The 20,890-nt window shown below is 48.3% G+C and overlaps 3 protein-coding genes and 1 pseudogene across 3 annotated transcripts in view; 2 read left to right on the forward strand and 2 right to left on the reverse strand.

Annotated features, from left to right (window-relative positions):
• The window catches only part of LOC127686441 (TP53-target gene 5 protein-like), a 6,215-nt pseudogene extending 752 nt beyond the window's left edge, over positions 1–5,463 (reverse strand).
• The window catches only part of Sys1 (SYS1 golgi trafficking protein), a 42,267-nt gene that overhangs the window by 10,610 nt on the left and 10,767 nt on the right, over positions 1–20,890 (forward strand). The gene's annotated exons all lie outside the window — the stretch shown is intronic.
• Positions 5,970–10,182, forward strand: LOC127686231 (protein SYS1 homolog). Its single transcript, XM_052184242.1, has 3 exons — positions 5,970–6,131; positions 7,956–8,023; positions 9,011–10,182. The coding sequence occupies exons 1-3, from the start codon at positions 5,970–5,972 to the stop codon at positions 9,249–9,251; spliced, it is 471 nt and encodes a 156-aa protein (XP_052040202.1). The 3' UTR covers positions 9,252–10,182.
• Positions 15,882–18,275, reverse strand: Tp53tg5 (TP53 target 5). The gene is made up of 3 exons (XM_052184661.1): positions 18,201–18,275; positions 17,897–18,027; positions 15,882–16,344 (listed from the first exon to the last, which is right to left on the reverse strand). Exons 1-3 carry the CDS (start codon positions 18,273–18,275, stop codon positions 15,882–15,884), a joined length of 669 nt encoding a protein of 222 aa, XP_052040621.1.

Consider the following 20,890-nt stretch of genomic DNA (forward strand, 5'->3'; position numbering starts at 1 on the left):
CCTTCTTCCTTCCCCTTCCTCCCTCCCCTCCTCCTCCTCCTCCTCCTCCTCCTCCTCCTCCTTTTCTCTCTCTCTCTCTCTCTCTCTCTCTCTCTCTCTCTCTCTCTCTCTCTCTCTCTCTCTCTCTCGTTTCCATTCTAAGAAAGGAACTCACTGGCCAAAGTCCAGGATAGTCAGTGATGTGGAGAACAGGAATCCATGCCAACCTCCCACACGGAGTTTCCACAAAGTGTGAGCGCAGTGTTGCGTAACCCGTCCGGGGACGTGTCTTCAGAGAACTTCCACAAACTATTCTCCAAAAGGAACCAGAGCAGAGCTGTGGAGCAGCCTCCGGAGGGAGGAGAGGAGCTGAAGCGTGGGGTTGAGATTGGAGAGAGAAGCCGCTGGCCCCGGGTGCCCCAAGCCAGAGGCTGAGACAGGAGGATCACAAGTTCAAAGCCTGTCGGGAGTACTGAAAGAGTGCAGAGTCAGCCTGGGTAACACAGTGAGGTTCCTGCCTTAAAATAAAAGGTGAAAATGAAGGCAAGAGGCAAGGAACCTCGTCCATGTAGAGCATTCTCCGGGCATGCGCAAGGCCCTAGGTCCAGTCCCCAGTAATAAAAGACAGACACAGAGAGAAGTAACCATATTTATTGAGCTTCTACTATGTCCTGGACTCCAGGTTAGTTCTGTCTGATACTTACTATAGTAAGATCCTTGTCTCAATCCTAAGAGCTTGGGTATTTCCACTCCCACATTCCAAAGGAAGAAATAAGAGCAGTAATTAATACTGCCAACATTTACACAACACTGACTGCTTATCGGGCTAAGCATACATTTGATCCCCAGCACAGCCCACAATAGGGGTGCTACTGTGATCCCTGCGTTAGCAAAGAGAAAACCAATAAGATGGGGGCAGGGTGTGGGTGTGTGTGGGGGTGAAGTGGGTTCCCCAAGGTTACTGAACAAGGCAGTAAATGGAGCAGGATTTGACTCCTGTCTCCTGGGACCTGAGTGACTTCCCAGGGTGGATCAGGAGGAGACCCTAGTACTAGTTGTCCTTACATGCCTGTAGTTGGGCCCCGGTGTGGGGATGATGTAAGTGACCAAATGACCAGACACTCAGAGGACAGTTTGTCCCAGATGGTGGCTGTTTGCCACCTCTTCCTCTGACCCAAAGTTTGAATTTCATTCATAAGTTTGTAACCACAGACTTGGCAGTGTGGGAAGGGCCCTTGGGGACCAGCTATTCTAGTCTAACTCCCTCATATTACAAATGGAAAAAAAACCCTGAAGCTCAGTGGACACATCAAGGTCACAAAGAAATTTTCTGTTGGATGGTGGTGTTGGTTTGGGGGGGGGTCAATTAGAGAGCATCTTCTGGGGTGGCCAAATATGTAGCTCTAATTCACTCTTTTAAAGTCATTGTTATTGTTGTTGTTGTTGAGACAAGGTATCTCTATGTCTCCAAGCTGTCTGTAACTTCTGATCCTATCTCAGCTTCTAGACTCCAGACTGTAAGGATCACAGGCATGTATCGCTACACTCAGTTTGGGATTAGCTTTAAATGTATAGATTTTTGACTTGTAGATCAATAGCACAGTGTTTGTATAACATGAGGCCCTGGGTGTGATCTTTAGCACTGGACACACACACACACACACATACACACACACACACACACACCTCATGCTTGTGGAAGTCGAGCAGTTCCCTTCTCTCTTTACTTCCCAGGAAGTAAACTCAGGTCTTTTTTTGTTCGTTTTAAGGATTTATTTATTTTATGTATATTGAGTACACTGTAGCCCCTACAGATGATTGTGAGCCACCATGTGGTTGCTGGGATTTGAACTCAGGACCTCTGCTCACTTGGCCCCACTTGCTCCAGCCCAAAGATTTATTTATTATTATATCTAAGTACACTGTAGCTGTCTTCAGACTCACCAGAAGAGGGAGTCAGATCTCATTATGAGATGGTTGTGAGCCACCATGTGGTTGCTGGGATTTGAACACAGAACAGCAGTCAGTGTTTCTTACCTGCTGAGCCATCTCACCAGCTCCCTTAACTCAGTCTTTAGGTTTGGCAGAAGCGCCTTGGCCTGCTGAGCTATCTTATAATCCCAAGAGACTGCTCTCCACACTCTGCTTTTGTAGAGGAATCCAAATATGCCCTGTTTCTCAAGGGGCTCAGACGTCACCAGGCATTGCATTTGGAAGTTGGAATCCAATGCATGGCTTTTCATTTATAGTTTGGAATATTGGGGACCACCAAGGGACTTGCCCAAGATCAAATGGCAAGTCAATGACATTTCCTGGACCCTTTGACCAAATTTCAAAACTAGACTACGGAGGCTGTTGAAGAGAACTGTCATGGGCCTCTTAGCTCTGAGTTTCCTTGTTGGAATCAGGTTAAGACATAGGTGGCCATTTCCCAGACTCAGCAAGGTAGGAACCCAAAAGCTGAACCTTCAAAGGGAAAAGGAAACAGCAGGGCAGGGAAGGATGTAGCCAGTCACTGGGGCTTTCCCAGAGGCAGGCTCTAAGCTGCAGGAATGACATCAGACATGATCTGTTTACACAGTCGCAAAGCTACTTGGGAGGTCCTAATTGAGGATGAGAGGGAGCACTTTTCCCCAGGGATGAGATGGGGTGAACCCCCAACCCAGCTGTGGTGTGAAGAGGGTGGATCAAGTATGGACTGACCTGCCTGAGGGGACTAAGACAAACCTTCATGAGGTGCTTTCCCTAGACCTCCCCCACTCTCTGTTCCCTGATCTGTCCTTCCGAGGGCCCAGTGGAAGTGTACATGACTCCTCTTCCTTTTCCTACAGTGACACCCTCTCCTTCGTTCTTTCTGTCTCCTGTCCTGTGGAAAGGAATTTGGCACTTGCAGCCAAATAGCCTTTGTTTAAGCCCAGTCTAAGTCAGCTAGCTTTCTTTTTCTTTTCTTTCTTTTCTTTTCTTTTCTTTCTTTCTTCCTTTCCCTTCCTTTCTTCCTTCCTTTCTTTCTTTTTTTCTTTCTTGTTTTGCTTTTTGAAACAGGGGTTTCTCTGGCCTGGAACTTGCTCAGTACACCAGGGCTGGCCCACAAACTCAGAAATCCTCCTGCCTCTGCCTCTGCCTCCCAAGTGCTAGGATTAAAGGCATACACCACCCCTGCTCGGCCAGCCTCAGTTTCTTTACACTCAGCTGTCTTGGGCTTTAAGACTTAGGTCACTCATGTGTGTACCTGACAGTCTCATGGATACTAGGGTCCTGCAAGTCAGTGGACTGGAGGACTCAGAACACTTGTGCTGAACTGAACTGAGGGGCCCTTGAAGATGATGGAGCCGAGAACTGGATCAACAATCCTTAGACTAGAGTCCAAGTGAATTATTTACAGTTTCCAACTAATAAGAGAAATCATACATCCTGGGTAGAGCCTTGTTTCTCTTTCTTTCTTTCTTTCTTTCTTTCTTTCTTTCTTTCTTTCTTTTCTTTCTTTCTTTTCTTTCTTTCTTTCTTTCTTCCTTCCTTCCTTCCTTCCTTCCTCCCTCTCTTTCTTTCTTTCTTTCTTTCTTTCTTCCTTCCTTCCTTCCTTCCTTCCTCCCTCCCTCCCTCTTTCTCTCTCTCTCTCTTTCTTCTTTCTTTCTTTCTTTCTTTCTTCTTTCTTTCTTTCTTTCTTTCTTTCTTTGTTCTTGTTTTTGTTTTTGTTTTTGTTTTTTGAGACAGGGTTTCTCTGTATAGCCCTAGCTGTCCTGGAACTCACTCTGTAGACCCGGTCTGGCCTCGAACTCAGAAATCCACCTGCCTCTGCTTCCTAAGTGCTGGGACTAAAGGCGTGTGCCACCACTGCCCGGCAAAGAGCCTTGTTTCTTTACTTTTTCCCAGAGTTCTAGCAATTCAAAGCAGTCACGTGGCCGTCACTCACTCTCAGGAAATTCTGACAGCAGCTATGTGTGGCCTTCATAAACTATTCAAATGGGAAAGTCCTTGGAGCAGTGTCTATTAGATGTTGGAAAATGTTCATCCACTCAACTTCTCATTTCATAAACAGGGAAGCTGGGGCTTAAAGAGGGGTGTTGCTCCACAGTCACACTGCTTTAGTGGAAGTGGCAGAGTCAGCCCGAGAGCCCATGCTCTTCCGAGAAGCAGTCACTTCTCTTTTTGTGCTCTTCTGTGGAGCTGGGGAACTTGGGTCTCTGGGAACAGAAATCAAGTGACTCATGGATTTGCCTTTGCCCTTTCTCTGTTCTTGATTCATTCGATAAATATTTGCCGACTGTCCACTACTCAATCTCAGAGAAGGTAGAGATTGAAAATGAACGTGGAGGCCGGCAAGGTCATGGTGTGATCCAAGCGTGATCTCAGAAGCTGTGCTCTTCCCATTGGATGGGTTGCCTCAACACCCGCTCTCCTGCCTTCAGATGTAGCTGTGTCTGAGTACAGGACAATGTCTCATTGTCCAAACCTGCCTAGCCTCCAATAGACACAAACACAATATTGCACTCCCTAAAAACACTTGAATTATAATGTCTGTTTTGCTGCTATATGGCATACACCTTTAATTTCAGCACTTGGAGGAAGAGCCAGGTAGATCTCTTGTGAGTTCAAGGCCATTCTGGTCTACAAAGGAAGTTCAAGGACACCCAGGGTGATTACACAAAGAAAGAAACCCTGTCTCAAGAAAACAAACAAACAAAAACAAAAAAGCCTGTTTTGCCACTAACTTTATTTAACTAATTTATTTAAGTTTTTAAATTTTTTTTCAAGACATGTTTTCTCTGTGCAGATTTGGCTGATCTAGAATTCATGCTGTAGACCAGGCTGGCTGCAAACTCACAAGAATCCACCTGCCTCTGCCTCCTGAATGCTGGAATTAAAGGTGTGCACCACCACCATCTGGCTAACTTTATGTCTTTAAGACAGTATGTTGCCTCTCTTCTCTGGCCTTTAGTTTAAACATGTGTATAATGGGAGCAGTGGCCAAAAGAAAAAAAAAATATATATATGCCTGAAAGCTCTTTACTAAGGAAAGAAAACACTGAGAATCTAAGGAGGATTTTTTCCCCTTAGGAGGAAAAGGCAGTGGGGTCCTCGTGAGTTCCGCGTGGGCCTGGAATATAGCAAGATCCAGACTATCCGGGGCGGCATAGTGAGACTCTGTCTCCAAAAAAGTTCCTTTTGGTTAAATTTAAATTGTTATTATTGCATTTGTATGAGTGTGATAATCAGATGATAGCTTGCAAGAGGCAGTCAGTACTCTTCTTCCAACATGTGAGTTTCAAGATATTAAACTCTGGTCGTCAGGCCTGGCAGCAAGCCTCTAACCCTCTGAACCATCTCGCCATTCCTCAAATAGTGAATAGTGAAATGTTCTTTTTTTTTTTCCCCTCCCTCCTAGGAATGGACCCGCTGGTTTTTAAAATTCCTCCTCTAGAGGGCGCGTAAGACCCAAGGTTTTGTGCCTCACTTCCGTTTGCCTTCATCCTTCCTCTTGCGCATGTGTACAGTTTATTTCCGGGCTGCTCGCAAGGTCCCCTTTGGATGGCGTGGGCGGGGGGGGGGGTGTGCATCCAGTGCGTCTGCGCAATGCCCCTCGGCTGTCGTCCCCGGAAGCGCTTCCTTCCCAGGTAGCCTTGGGCCGCCGCTCTTTGGCCTCTCTAGGCCGGCGGGTCCTCCCCTCCATGGTCCTGTCTGTCAGCGGAGTTTCAGTAGTCCACCGCCGAGGCCCGGCGGCGCTCGGACACTTCGATCCTCGAGCCGGTCGCGGGTGAGTGAACTCGGGAGGAGCCCGGAGTCCGGAACGGGTGGGCCCGCCTGCCCCGCCTCTCCCACCCGGGAATGGGCTCGCTCCTGGGTCCCAGGCCCTCCTCCCTCCCGCGCGTTGCCAAGGCGACGGCCGGCCGGCTGAAGCTCCGTGTGTCTTCCCGCAGGTAACCAGACGTCCGCGGGACGATGGCGTGGCGGCACTGACCGGCGCGGGCGGCTGCCGAGCCCCGCGGGCCGGCATGGCGGGCCAGTTCCGCAGCTACGTGTGGGACCCGTTGCTGATCCTGTCGCAGATCGTGCTCATGCAGACGGTCTACTACGGCTCACTGGGCCTGTGGCTGGCGCTAGTGGACGCGCTGGTACGCAGCACCCCGTCCCTGGACCAGATGTTCGACGCGGAGGTAGGCTTAACGGGAAGGAGTAGTTTTTGTGGTGGTGCACCGCCGAGCTCTAGATCCGTCTGGGCCACGTTCTCATTTTGTGGACATTTTTTTTTTTTTAAAGAAGGGATTTCAGTGTGCGCTCCCCCGACCCCGGTGCCCATCTGTAAAACGGAACGATGAAGATAGGTATTGGGAAATAAAGTACTGATCTACAAAGTTCACGCTCAGGAACTGCGCGTTCGAGATACAAACAAACTAAATCTCATAGGGTTCTTACAGTTTTGTGTTGGCTGCGGCTTCACTCGGCCTCGTAGCTAGCTCCGCATCTTGTGGCCTGAGGTTGAACACACATGGCAGATATTACAGTCAACAGACATGTGTCCCAGGCAGGCATAAGTCTCTTTCTTGAGACCCTCTAGAAAAGTGACTTCCCCTCTCTCAGCTCAGATTGTCAGGAGCCACAGCGGGAAGAGGAATAGATAAAAGGGCATTCGTAATGACAGAGTGGGAACTGTTAAGACTTGGTGTCAGGCAGGGCAGTGGTGGCACATTCCTTTAATCCCAGCACTTGGGAGGCAGAGGCAGGCAGATTTTCTGAGTCTGAGGCCAACCTGGTCTACAGAGTGAGTTCCAGGACAGCCAGGACTATACAGAGAAATCCTGTCCCAGGAACCCCCATCCCTCACCCCAATAAAAGGGACTTGGTGTCAGACAAGTCTCTTTAAATCCCACTCTGTTTGCTGTGTGACTTGGGCAAACGTTTCCTTGCCCATCTGCAATATCGGACTGTTGGTATTAGGTGGTAAACTGTTTAAAGAGCCTGCCTGTGCTTAGGGTTCAGTCTAGCGGAGGGAACTTGACGAGTTGATTTACCTTTCCAATCCCTTTCATCCACTGGAGAGAGGGAGCAGGATAATCCTGTCGTGTCACCTATAGTAAAATGATAAAAGGCCCAGAGGGGTTTAGGAATAAGAAAATGCTTTGTAGGGCATAGTGGAAGCCTAAGAGATCGCTAAGAGGAGAGACAGTGATAGTTGATAATGAGCAAAGGTCTTGGTTCAGGAGACCTGGGATGAGTCCTTGCGTTTGCTACTATTGTTGGCATTAGCCTTTGGGTAACTAATTCTGTGGAAAGAGACAGTAGTAGTATTGTGAGATCGTTGATGTTAAAGGCCTCTGCAGGCTGAAGTATGGCACAGATATTTAGTATTTAGTAGTGCTCTGTCAACAGTAAGTATTGCAAACATACCAGATGCTGAGTAGTGGCACCATCCTTCTTGTAAGGGCGTATGGGAATCAGGCTTTGTTGCAGAGTGGTCTGATGTACACAGCCTGAGTTCCACCTCAAGGTCCAGCCAACAGCTTGGGGAGGATGAGGGGTTTTTTTACTTTATTTTATTTATTTATTTATTTATTTATTTATTTATTTATTTAATTTTGGTTGAGGTGATTCATTTCTGCCCTTATAGTGCAAAAGCAATCCTGAACAATATGCCAGAAAATAGCTGTGAACTGTTTCAATAAGGCTGTATTTACTAAAGCAGATGCCTGACCTGTAGAGCCATAGTTTGCTAAGTATACTTTCTAGATTTGATTCTTGCCATCGAGACATGCTACTGCCTCAGGCAACTTCCCTAAACTCTTGCATCTTTTGTAAAAGGAGACTAATAGTCCTTCCCCATATACCACGAGGTTCCAATGAGATCCCATAGTGGATGCATGTGACTAGACCATGTTGTCTTCTGTGCTCTGGGAAGAACGCTCGTGCCATCCGCTGTTTGCTAGGTTCCTGGCTGTGCAGAGACACGGCTCTAGCATATTCCCTTTGTGATTCCCCTTCAGATCCTGGGCTTTTCCACCCCGCCAGGCCGGCTCTCAATGATGTCCTTCGTCCTCAACGCCCTCACCTGGTGAGTATCACCAGCTCTGCTAGTCATCCTTTGGGGTCTAACTTCCTAAATTTAAACATGAGGCAGGTTGGCACTTCTTGGGAGTAGTAAGATGTGTCAAGAGCGTGTTTCTGTGGCCCCCTGGCCCTGTCATGACCTCCATTGTCTTTCTGCATTAGGTGCAGAGCTAACTGTCACTGTGTATGTGCCTGGTGGCAGACTTTAATGTGGTATGAGTTGGGGAAGAATCAGGCCAGGCAGCAGGAGATTGGCTTACATTCTTGTTCTGTGCCATTGCTTGAGTTACTTCCCTCCTGGCCCCGAGCTCCTTGTGTTGGACCAGGGGTTGGACTTGTTAGCATCCTAGGTCACTCATAACCAACCATTGCTCATCTTTTAAGGATCAGTTTAGCATAGTAGGGACCAAGATCTTAGATTTTAGAGCAGACTCACTTGGCTTTGAACCTTACCACTGGTGTAGTGACTTTGGACAGTTTATCTGTAGTTTGCTCATCAGTCAAGTGGGGCGAATCCAGTCACTTACCTCAGAGTTATAAAATGCTGTTAATTCATAGGAAGTACTTAAAACAATGTCTTTTCCTTTATATTCTGACTTTACAGTGACAGTGGGGAAATGTACAGATTTCTGGCTTTTCTTGAATTGTGGGGAAATGGGTTGAATCCAGGCTATGGTAAGATTCACCTAGATGCAAATAGCCTTTGTCTGATTTTACATAGACCATGCATACTTTCCAGTACCCAGCAGTCTGGGTACTGGGTAATTCCTGGGTAGCTGTTTGTCATCAAACTCTACACCCCACCTCTCTCTGTCAGATCCACTCTTGATGTTACCCAGTAGGTGTCTCTAGGCATCTGATAGGATGACCTTGCTTCTCTTACTGTGCTTGCTTCTGACCACATGGCGTCATCCTAACTGTCCCTTCCCCAGCAACCTGATGTAAGGGCAGGGCAACCCAGTGACAACTCGCTGCTCTCCTCTCCCCACAGTGCCCTGGGCTTGCTGTACTTCATCCGGCGAGGGAAGCAGTGCCTGGATTTCACTGTCACTGTGCATTTCTTTCACCTCCTGGGCTGCTGGTTCTACAGCTCCCGTTTCCCCTCGGCGTTGACCTGGTGGCTGGTCCAAGCTGTGTGCATTGCACTCATGGCCGTCATCGGGGAGTACCTGTGCATGCGGACGGAGCTCAAGGAGATACCCCTCAGCTCGGCCCCTAAATCCAATGTCTAGAGTTGGGCCCTTTGGACACTCTGCTGGCACTTGGGCCCCATTGCCTGGGGCTGCTCAGACCTCCAGATGCGGTCTGGCCCAAGTCTGAGAGGAACCCTGGAAATGTGAAGTCTGTTGGAGAGATAGTGAGGCCCCGTCATAAAGGCAGGTAGCAGCCATGATCACAGAGGCAAGGATGGCCTCTCCCTGCCAAAGCCTTGATATCTGAAGGCCAGTAAGGGACCTCATGGAGGGTAGTGACAGATTTGGAACCATGTCACATGAGCCATCATACTGTCACCAGCCTGTTATTTTAAAAAGAAAAAAAAAATCAAGGATATCTGATTGGAATAAACCACTCTTCTCGTTGTCTGTCTTACGCCCTGTGACAGCTGGTACCTTTGCCATGTTGCCAAACCACAGGGAGTCTGTGTGGAGGAAATTTGATTTCTGGATCCATAGGCACAGAAAAAGATGTAGGTATGAAGTGCTAGGCTGCTGACAGAGGACGGCAGAAAGCACAAGAAAGAGGGAGCACAAGAAAACTGCATGGCTGTGCCCTGTTAGACACACACACTCACTTGTGTGTGTGTTTGTATGTGTGTGTGTGTGTGTCCAAGAACCCATGACTGACTTCCTCCAGTTCCCTGTATGGACTCTGCCTTGCTGCTGATTCTCAGACAGCAGGTCACAGGACAGAGAAGATGGCAGCATCCCTCCCAGCTTAGCTTCATAATAGCCACGGTCTGCGCTCTAGAAATGACCAGGCAGCCAGCTTCTGGACCTCAGTTGTGGCAAGAGTTTCTGTTTGCTGTCTCTTTTGAGTTCTGTGAAGGGGAGGGCATTTTAATGGTGCTGGAGGCTCTGCTAAGGCCTGAGCTTGCTTCCGAGTGGTTTCCTCTGAGGGCCAGCAGCTCTCCTTCCCAGGCACATAAATACACGATTTTCCACACTTTGGCTTGTGCTTGTGTTATTGTGGGACCTAGAGAGATCAGCTGTGCACAAGAGCTAGAAATAACTACTAGTCCTTTCCTGGGCCTCAGAATTATTTCTCCAGGTAAAATACTAAATGCCAGAGTAAGTGTGGTAGCACCTGCTTGCCTTAAGACTTGGGAGACTGAGGAAGGGGGATCCTGAGTTTGAGACCAACCTGGGCAACATGACAAGCTCAGGGGTTAGAGTGAATCCCTGTCTCAAGAAAACAAGCAAAATACTTTATCCTTCCCTCCACCTGCCTCTACGACACCTGGTGTAAACTGCTACCATCCCCCAGCCTCCCCTCCAGACGTACGCACTTGTGACACCTGAACGTGTACTGTGGCATACATTTTTTGTGAAGCCTTTGTTCTGTTTTTTTTTTTTTTTTTTTTTTTTTTTTGGTTTCTGGAGCTTGTCCAAGATAGCTGAGTATCATAGCTCAGGTGAGTTTTGCTTCCTGCACAGGGAGCCCTTCTTGCCTCTTGGCTCTCCGCTCTGTGGAGCAGGGAGTCAGAGCTGGAAGAATGAGAGTCTGAGACTGAAAGCACCTGGGCAAAGGCTAGGTGAGCTAGGGTGAGGCCTGGTGGGAACCCAGGGCTGTGGGCACACAGGCTGCAGGCTCGGGCCCAGCTGTGTTGGTGGGTCTCCTCCTTAACACGGAATCTGAAGGCATGTGACTGCAGTGAGCCCTTTAGGCAGTTGAGTGTGGCTGCTGCCCCCTTAAGCTGTGGAGTCTTTTGCTCCAGGCAGGAACATCTCTTAGTGGTTTCTCTGAATGGCTGTGCCAGCTTTTCCTGCATAGGTTATGTTTGTTTGTTTTGTTTTATTTTTTTTTAAATAAGAAACTTGTGTCCTTTGACTGCTAATTTGATTTTTGGAAATTACAAAATTATTAAAGGAACCAAGGTGATTTTTTTTTGTTTGTTTGTTTGTTTGTTTTTTTCAAGACAGGGTCTCTCTGTGTAACCCTGGCTGTCCTGGAACTTACTCTGTAGACCAGGCTGGCCTCAAACTCAGAAATCTGCCTGCCTCTGCCTCCCAAGTGCTGGGATTAAAGGCGTGCGCCACCACCGCCCAGCTTAAATTTCTTTTTATCCCAGTAATATGATGACTGAGCTGAGAAACAGCTAATTAAAAATTATATAACATTCCCCAGAGGGCAGGGAGACAGGTGTCTCCACAGCTAGCTAAGTAGCCTGCCTAGCTGAAGTGACAAGTTTCCAGTTGAGTGAGATTCCTGTCTTGAGACAGGAGGCAGATGCTGACGGGAAAAATGTATGTCCTGCACTGGGCCCCAAATGTGCCCATACCCACATTCAACCTATAGACACAATATGCATATAACACACAGAGTTCTATAACCTTAAGATGTGTGCAGTTTCTGAAGCAACAGTGAATGGTTTATAGAGATGGGCACCAGTCCTCAGTAGCAGTAATAGTTCATCATTTTAATAAGCTCATCTACGGGGTGCTTAACAAGTGGCCGTCTCTTCTAATGAGACAACCTCAGCTGGAAGCCCCATCATCTGTGTCTTACAGATGAGGAAACTGTGGAGCTTGTCAGCCTCGGGATTTGGGTTGTGGAGGTGGCTTTGGGCTCATGCGATAGAGGTCATAAGTAGGATGTGTGAGTGCTGGTTAGCCTTACCGGCAGACCTTCAGATCTCATCACTGTATCACTCTAGATTAGGTTGAATATAGCTTTAAAAGCATCACTAGCTATTCAAGAAAAATGGATAGGCAGTGCACAAGGACCACAGGTTAACGAGTGATGTAGGAATGTATGCCATGTGTTTATTTCCAGAGGAGGGAGGCTGCAATCTAAAACAAACCTCCTCTGGAGACCTGAAGTCTTGACCCTGCTTCTCCCTTCACTCCACTAACATCTGAGTTCAAGAGATGTGTGGAGACTTGTGCACTTGCCGCTCAAAACAGTTAACCCCAAAAGACGGGCCCTGGTGGGGTGGAGTATGGCTCAGCCTGTTTTCATCGACTACATGGAAGTCAGAATGCACTGGCAGACATCTTGGAGGGAGGGGTTTAAGGGAAGGCCCGAGGTCCTCCTAGGTCCTGATGGGATCATGATTCATAAAGGCTCTCCTGGAAGCTGAGTCTCTTGGGCTCTCCTCTGTGGCTTTGGGGTAACTTCCTTTTGACCAAAGAGCAGTCAGAGACCAAACATCACAGCTTGTAGGAGAGTGAGTGTGGTGTCAGGAGAGGGGCGTGGGAGCTGAGTGTCCCAGCACATCCTACTCAGTGATGCTACCTGCTGGAGGACTAGGACACCGCAGTGGGGTGATTGAGTAGAGGTCAGCTTGGCTGGCAGGAGATTGTGTCTCATACTCTATCCCCAGCCCCTGTGAAAGATAATACTGCAGTGTCTCCATGTAACTGTCTTTAGATGGTGCAGTGTCAGTGTGGTGGTGAGCATACAGTATTGTTCAGGGTACAGGAAAGCCTACAGATTCAGTGTGGAGGGACATCTTCATCAAGTATTTCTCATCTATAGCTGCATGAACCCAAGTATATGTGCAAGGCTCAGGACCATGGAGGGCAGATTGTACTCATTTCTTTGGATTATTTCGAGAATCTCATGAGATACCACATGTAGACAGATCTGGAAAGTAGGAAATGGCCAATGATTCTAGAAATTAGCAGGCTCCCTCCTACATACCTATTTTACAGAAGAGGAGACTCTTTTTACCAGTCTGCCTTACCCTGCTCATAAATAGTCTCACTTACTCCACAGAGAGAGAGACCACAAAGGTGTTAACACTTTTCAGCTCAACAACACACAACTCAGATTCCAAATGTGATCCAGATAACTGGGGTATCTCAGGAAACCAATGGCTAGTTCCTTATTTGCAGGCAGTTAGGTAGCAGCTCATGAGGGAGAAACAGAACCAAGCCTGGGGTATTATGGCACAGAACTGTGAGGGAAGTTTAGGTGAAGGCTAAAGTCCTTCAGAACCCCACAAACTCACTTTCCACACAAGCTTTATTTACTTCAAAACCTCTAGATGGGTGTCAGTGGTACCCCCACCCTCTTTTTGAGACAAGGTCTCACTATGTAGCCTTGGCAAGTGCTATCTCTATAAACCGGGGTGACCTTGGACTTAAGGGGATCCCTCTATCTCTGTTTCCCAAACACTAGGATTAAAGGTCCCACCTCTCCCAGCTAGTGTCCCTTAAAAAACACAGAAACCATTGAATAGTGAGATGGTGGCACACACCTTTAGTCCCGGCACCCAGGAGGCAGAAGCTGGCAGGTCTGGGGGTGGGGGTGGGGGGCAGCCTGCTCTATAGAATGAGTTCAATACCATTTCTGGGATACTCTTTTCTCTAATAGTGGATCTTACCAAACCCAGAAGCAGCTCAGACTTAAGTTACAGACAGGAAAGGGGGCAGTGGGATGTAAGCAGGATGCAGTCACAAATGTCCAGGGCTTGGGGACAAGGCCAAGTTGGCAGAAGTTCTGTTGGGAGGCAGAAGTTGTGCCTCCCGCCAGGCCATGGCGGACCTCAGCCTCTGCACACAGGCCTCAGCGCAACTCCTCTCCTGGGCCCAGGCTACAGCGTGTCCACCTCAGCCAGGCCTTCTCTGCTGGGGCCTGTACTTGAGTCCCTCTCTGAACAGGGTGCCATGAAGATAGAGCTTGTGCCCTGACCACCCACTGAGGGATGCTGATCTGAGGTCCCAGGTTGATAAACAGGTTGGAAAGAGATTGAAGAGAGGTTATTTACCCAGGTTGATGGGATTCAAAATGGAGGCCACTGAGCAAGAAAATAGCTGGAGAGGAGTGACTGGGGAGGAGGCAGGGGGTGATATACAGGAAGGCCACACAGAGTGCTCAGATGCCCCTGGGCTCCACCCATAAGCAGCAGCAGTAGAGTGGGACACTCCTGATGCCACCAGCTGACACTTGTTCTCTAATAGAAATGGCAGTGCCGGGCCCAGTAGGAGGCGGCAGTGTGAGGGGAAGTGAGGTTGTCCTCCCATCCCTCTCCCTCCCAAAGGAGATCTCATCATTGTTGCCTGCCTCTCCAGAGGGCTCTGTGGGCCTTCCCTGTGGTGACGCGGAAGCTGGGTGCCTCACCTGAGGGCACATCGAAGCCAGCTCCAGGGGAATATAAGAAGGGCTATAGTCTTTGGAGGAGATCTGGGTTCCTCTGACTCATCTCCTCAGTTGTATGTGCAAGGCCTGTGGTTCCTGTTGACAACTGGTGACACAGATGAGATCAGTCAGACAGGGCTCGGGCTCAAGGGTGATCATATGTTAGACCTGAGCTGTGGGACACTGCCTATCCCACCTGTCCTGGATTTCCCATGATCTTTGACCAAGGTTACAGTGGTTGGACAGGATCCATAATCTGTGACCCAGGAGGCCCAGTTATTAACATCACAAGCACTGATAATCAGTGGGGAGCTGGATTTTGGGAAGACCATTGGCCAAGGCAGGCTCCCCGTATGACTTTCTCCTCGTAGGAAAATGGGATAGAAAGAAACCAGGAGACCAAAGGTAGATTTTGCTCTGGCGCCTACTTTCTGAACCAGCCCAGGCGTGGCGCCTGCTGTAGAGGCATATAAGTTTCTGCCTCTCCTTGGATTGCAGGACCATTATGAGGCACCTGTACCCAGGAGACAAGTGGTCTCTGACTTCATAGAGGAAGTGTGCACTGCTCAAAGGGTGGGGGGCTTAGGGGAAGGTGAAGGACACAGCTTGGTAGGTTTTCTGTTCTGCTTTTACAAAATGACCTTAGGAGTCAGCCGAGGGTGGAGGAGGATAGCCGACTCAAGCAAGACACACCCCCCAACCTCCTCCCTGCACCTCCCCAGGATACCTTTACTCCATGTTTATGTGATTGTCAGCCTCAGAGAGGCAGAGTCTGTAGCGCCATAGGGGAGATTTTATTTGTAGACTTGCGACTTTCTTGCCTATCCCTTTCACTAAGCTGATAGCACGATCTCTACTTCTTTTCTTACACTTCAAGTTCCCATCCAGTGTTACACACCACCTGAAAGCAGAGAGATTCATGTTAGTTATGAAAACCGCCCCTAGAGGGCGCTGTTATTCAGTGACTAGGCTCAGAGCCTGGGCGCTTTGGTTTTGTGGCAAGTTGGAACGATCTGGTTTTCCCAATGGGAAATGCATTAGCATGGACTTCAGGATTCAGTCAGCTTCTTCCTTTCATGGGGACCTCCACCCGTGAAGGGGAGAGTTTCTTTTGTCTTTGCTTTAAGAACGTTCTTTTTAGTGTCTTATTTAAAATGTGAGTAAATCAGAGTTGATCTGATCTAAAGGGGGGGGGGGGGCGATGCAGCAAAGTCCAGTGTGGCTACTTATTCCTAGGTTTAAAGACCAAGTGGGAGTCAGAGACACAGCAGCTCCCACTCTCCTGAGGCCTTCTTATATGAGATGGTGAATATTGGGTCTCACAGTTCCATCGCATCTTCCCTAGAGCTCAGACTCACACCGAGATGTATCCTCAGCCCACCATTAGCCTGCTGTGTGTCCTGGTCAATAGCTTCCTCTCTCTCTGGATTGTGGAGCCTCCCAGTGTTACCAACCACAGTCACTAAGACCCAAAGCTGAGCATGAGCCTGGCTGAGTGGCCGCATCTCCCCCTGGCCAAGGCAGTGCCATTTACCTTGTATGGCTGGTGCGCAGGCAGCTCAGAGTGAAGCCGAGCAGAAACGGGTGCAGGAACGCTTGAGGCACCGTAAGGTAGACGATCTGCACATGATCCGGCGCCCTGGAATGTGTATGCGTGTGGGGAGCCCCTCAAACCAGACCAACTGGTCAGTCATATCCAGTGGCTTCCTGTCCCCCATGGGAGTTCTGTGATGGTAGGTCTTCAAGAAGACAACCCGGGGCTTCTTGACGTACGCTTTCCTCTTCTGGGCTCTGGTTCGCAAGCCACGACTCTTTGATGTCTTGGAGACTTTAGACTTGTTCTGCGTTTTCCTCCATGTCATGGCTGCAGCTGACCCCTTGGACCCTTGCTTGGGTTTCCACTCCTTGGATGCTTGCCGCTTAGATATCTTCATGGACTCTGCCTTCTTAGAATCCGGTTTCTTCTCCAGGACCCTGACCTCTTGGAGCTCTGGGTTATTTTGTTTCCCTTTGTCCTTGTCCCTGACAGGGAGAAGAAAGGCTGTCAGCAGATCAAGGTTAAGAGGGTCCTTCTAACCCAGTCCTGAGGTGGTTGCTAGGTAGCTGGTCCAGGGTGGGCTTGTTAGAGCTAGAGATAGCCTGAAAGAAATGTCTCTAGAGCCTGGGGGTAGATGTAAGAGTAGTTTGGGCAGAATGGATGTGAGGCCTTGGGAAGTCAGATTGCCCAGCCAGTGTCTGAGGAGCTTAAGGATAATACGTTGTTGGCACTGCCACTCTGCTAGGCTTCTGTCTCAGCTGAGAGGAAAGACTGCCCAGTGTTCCTTTCCAATTAAATTCTGAGAAATCATGACATTCTGAGGAGCCTTTTCCAATACCCTCACCTGTCCTGGGTAGAAGAGAGGACAAAGGTCAGATGCCCCTCACATTGAGGGTTAGTTAGGGACTTTTTTGTTGTTGTTGTTTTTTGGTTTTTTGGATTTTTTTTTTTTTTTTTTTTTTTGAGACAGGGTTTCTCTGTATAGCCCTGGCTGTCCTGGAACTTACTCTGTAGACCAGGCTGGCCTAAAACTCAGAAATCCGCCTGCCTCTGCCTCTCAGAGTGCTGGGATTACAGGTGTGTGTCACCACCACCCAGCTAGGGACAACTATTTTAAGAGATGTTTTTATGTTTTAAAAACCATGGTGTTCTATGACCCTGAGCCCTGTGGTTCTGGGCTTCCTGGTCGCAGGAGGAAGCCCACATTAGAGAAAGAGCCTTAGGAAGGAATTAACAGCCTCTTTTCTTTCTTTCTTTCTTTCTTTTTTTACCAGAAAGGAGATTTCTTCAGGAGTATGAGCGCCCGCTGGGCAAAGACTCAGGCTAGCTCATTCAGGCTGATGACAGTGATGGCCAGTGGGTGGCGCTGCCAAGATCTGCCAAGTAGGAGCAGAGAAGGGGCACCGACAGGACAGCCACAGTCTTTGGAGACAGACATGCTAGACTCCCATCGATCATCCAGACGGAGTTAGACAGGTAACCTCCCAGAGCCCTGGGTCTCCCTCATAAACATGGAGTGCAGTAATGTACGGAGGATTGCTGTGAAGAAGGGACTAAGTGGGGGTGCATATGGAACACACCAAGCAGAGAGCAGGCACTTATAAAAATGCTCCTCCTCAAATTCTAGAGTGACCTACGAATAATCAGGTTCTGAGCAAGATACATTCATCTTCAGACTGAGAGGGCAGTCTGTGAGCGAGGCTCTGGGCTAGGCTGCCAGGGAGAAGAAGAAAAGGAAGCTCCCCGCCACATACACACGCAGTATCACAGTAATCAGAGGGCCCTTTCTGGGGGACTGTGATCAGTTACAGCCACCGCTTTGCTATGGAGTGGGAATGGCTTCAGACAGGTATCTCCCAATTATCAGGCCAAGCTAAAGCACTTCATTTCTCAGCTTCAGGCCCTGTCAGTAAAATAGCGCAGGGCCCTTCTGTAACTCACGCCATTGTTTCCTTTATCACCGTGTCTGTTCCTAGGCCAGACAGCCATTGGTCCATTCTGAGTGTGTGAGGAGGGGTGTGGGCGGAAAGAGCTTACCTAGAAGAGATTTGCAGGATCTGTGGAACTCTGAGCATTGAATTCCAGCACCTTCTGGCCAGCCTATGGAGTTCTTGGATCCGGCTATTTGAGCTCTTGAATAGCTTCAAGAGGGACAAGTTTTTTAATACCTGCCAGGGTCAAGAAACCAGAAAGAGGTTTCCAGATCTCCAGGAGAGCCCGTCATCCCTGCCCGTTGCTTGGCTCAGCCCAGGGCTGAGTCTGCTAGCTCCCATGGGTCACTGGGTCTGGTACCTGGGGGTGACACTTCGGGGGGAGGGGCAGCTAAGATGGACTGTCTCACCGTTTTAAGTCGGTTCCGCTCGATGACTTTGCTCACAGGCTGGTTTATCTTGTCCTGCAGTTTCTCATCTTGCATCTGAGGGACAGGAAGAGAGAGAGAGAGAGAGAGAGAGAGAGAGAGAGAGAGAGAGAGAGAGAGAAGAGCTGGTATGGGGGAGTCCCCTCACGGTCCTGTATTGTGCCTTTCCCGTTTACCTGAGTATGGTCTGAGTATGGAATCTTGTCACGTTGGGTTTGGAACAGAACTGAGAGCATTCTAGCTCTGCCGGCCTCTATTGACTGTTCACCCTTCCCCTTTCCACCCAGCTGGAAAGACTGTTTTTGGTGTGACTGGATTCTCTGGTAAGATCCCTTCTATGGGGCCTGCTGGGGCTCCAGGACAAGGTCTGACCTTAGAAGCCACTTTATTCTTCGGCCTCTTCTTTGTAGATGGACTCATGCTGTGGCTGTAGGAGCAAGACTGGACCCAGTGCTGCCTGCACCCTGACCCTCTCACTGCAGCACTTGGGCTGAGTAACACCTGATGGTGCTGGAGCTGCCAGGCAGGGAGCTGTGACATCACTGAAATGTGTGACAGCATCAGGCCTGTGTCTCCAGAGGTGAAGGGTGAAGGGTCAAAAGGCCACGCCCATCCATGGAGAAGCACAGTATGAGGCAGGTGGTGTACATGATCATGACCTCCCTATGAGGAAGATGGACCCCTCTTTTTAAATGAAGCTAAGATTTTAAAAGGTTATGTAGTTTACCATTCATATGACTGGTTGGTGGTAGAGCTTAGAACATGACATAGGTCTGACAAGTTAATCCATGAAACCGGAGTTCCCAAACTGCTTTTGGCCACAACCAGGCCACGTATGTTCACTGGCACCCCTGACCTTTTTTTCTTTGTATAATTCCTAGAATAAAATGATCTTATATTCAGTTGAAATCAGGCACAGTTTGGGTGGTATGACTGTAGACTGGCTTCCATTTTAGTGGAGACAAGTATCCCTCAAATAGTGTGTGTGTGTGTATTATACATTTTACTGATGGAAGTCTAGAAATAATCTTATAATGCTCCTTATTATAAATTTTATTGTTCAGTTACTATTCTTTTGTTTGATTGTGGTTTTGGGTTTTGGAGACAGGGTATCTTGGTGTGTGTATTAGTCAGGGTTCTCTAGAGTCAAAGAACATATGGGTAGTCTCTATGGAGTTAGGGAATTTGTCGATGACTTACAGTCTGTAGTCCAACTCCCAACAACGGTCAGCAGCAGCTGTGGATGTCAGTCCAAGGATCCAGCAGTTGCTCAGTCCTACAAGGTAAGCAGGCAAGTAAGAGTGAGAGAGTCTTCTTCCAATGACCTTATATAGGTCTCTAGCAGAGGGTGTGGCCCAGATTAAAGGCTCTAACTCACAAGAGATCTGCCTGCCTCTGCTGTTTTAAGGGCTGTGGTTAAAGCCATACACCACCACACCCATCCTGTTTTGGGTTTTAATAAGTCATTTATTTTTATTTATATGGTGTATATGAGTGTGTGTGTAATGTGTGTGTGAGTATGTATGTGTATATGAGTGTGTGAATGTGTGTATGTGTGTGAGGATATGAGTGTATGTGAGTGTATGAGTGTGTGTGTGTGAGTGTATGAGTGTATATGTGTGTGAGAGTATATGAGTGTATGAGTGGGTGCGTGTGTGTGAGTGTATGAGTGTGTGTGAGTGTATGAGTGTGTGTATGTGTGAGTGTGAGTGTGTGTGTGTGTGTGTGTGTGTGTGTGTGTTTGTGTATTTAGGGGTTCCTTGCAGAGGCCAGAGAGAGTGGTGTTCCCTGGAACTGGAGCTCTAGGCAATTACGATCTGCTTGGGTGCTGGGAAGCAAAGTTGGATTTTTCGTAAGAGCAGTGTATGTTTCTAACCACAGAGCCATCTCTCCAGCCCTCTATTTTGTTTTTGAAATAATTGTCTTTCTATGTTGCCCAGGCTAACCTCAAACTCAGGGAGCTTTCTTAGTTCCCTCACTTAGTGCTCTCTTAGTTGTCTCTCCCAGCGCAGCTAATATTTATAGTATACTTTCCTCGAATTTTGCCTAAGTCTTCTTTCTATCCGAGGCCAGCATGTGGTCATATCTAAACAAGTGTGATACCAACATAGGGATTAGAATTTGTATTCAAACTGGAGGGCAAGAAGGCAAAAATATGAAATACCAGGGACTATGAAACAATAAGAGAAACTTAGAAATTTCTCTCCTGCTCTCAATGACCTGATTGGCTTTGCATTGCTAATGTTTTCTCCAGGATTTTCTTTTTCTTTCGTTTCTTCTTTTAATTTTTAGAGACAGGATTTCCCTATGTATCCCTGACTGTTCTAGAACTAGCTAGCTCTGTAGACCAGCCTGGCCTCAAACTCAGAGATCTGCCTGCCTTTGCCTCCGAGTGCTGGGATTAAAGGTGTGTGCCACCAAGCCCAGCTCCCATTACTTAAGGCAGGCCAGTGGCCAGTTATTTTCTTCTCTGGAAGAATGCTACTGTGGGACTTCTCAGCTAGAGCTATAACTGCCTACCTTGGTTCTGTGTAAAGCAGCCACAGATAGCATGTGAGTGGGCATGGTTTTATGGCAGGAAGACTATTTATAAGTACCACAGATGAGCTGAATTTGGCCCATGCCAACCACGGACAAATCAGTGAAACAATCTTTTTAAGCCCAGTTTGCCA

This window comes from Apodemus sylvaticus, chromosome 5, assembly GCF_947179515.1.
Source record: "Apodemus sylvaticus chromosome 5, mApoSyl1.1, whole genome shotgun sequence".
Classification (NCBI taxonomy): Eukaryota; Metazoa; Chordata; class Mammalia; order Rodentia; family Muridae; genus Apodemus; species Apodemus sylvaticus.

Coding starts and splice junctions, on each gene's coding strand:
- LOC127686231 (XM_052184242.1), top strand. CDS start 5,970: ATGGCGGGCCAGTTCCGCAGCTACGTGTGGGACCCGTTGCTGATCCTG. Junction 6,132..7,955: donor ACCAGATGTTCGACGCGGAG/GTAGGCTTAACG, acceptor ATTCCCCTTCAG/ATCCTGGGCTTTTCCACCCC. Junction 8,024..9,010: donor GTCCTCAACGCCCTCACCTG/GTGAGTATCACC, acceptor CTCTCCCCACAG/TGCCCTGGGCTTGCTGTACT.
- Tp53tg5 (XM_052184661.1), bottom strand. CDS start 18,275: ATGCAAGATGAGAAACTGCAGGACAAGATAAACCAGCCTGTGAGCAAA. Junction 18,028..18,200: donor AGCGGAACCGACTTAAAACG/GTGAGACAGTCC, acceptor TGACCCTGGCAG/GTATTAAAAAACTTGTCCCT. Junction 16,345..17,896: donor ATCCTGCAAATCTCTTCTAG/GTAAGCTCTTTC, acceptor TCTCCCTGTCAG/GGACAAGGACAAAGGGAAAC.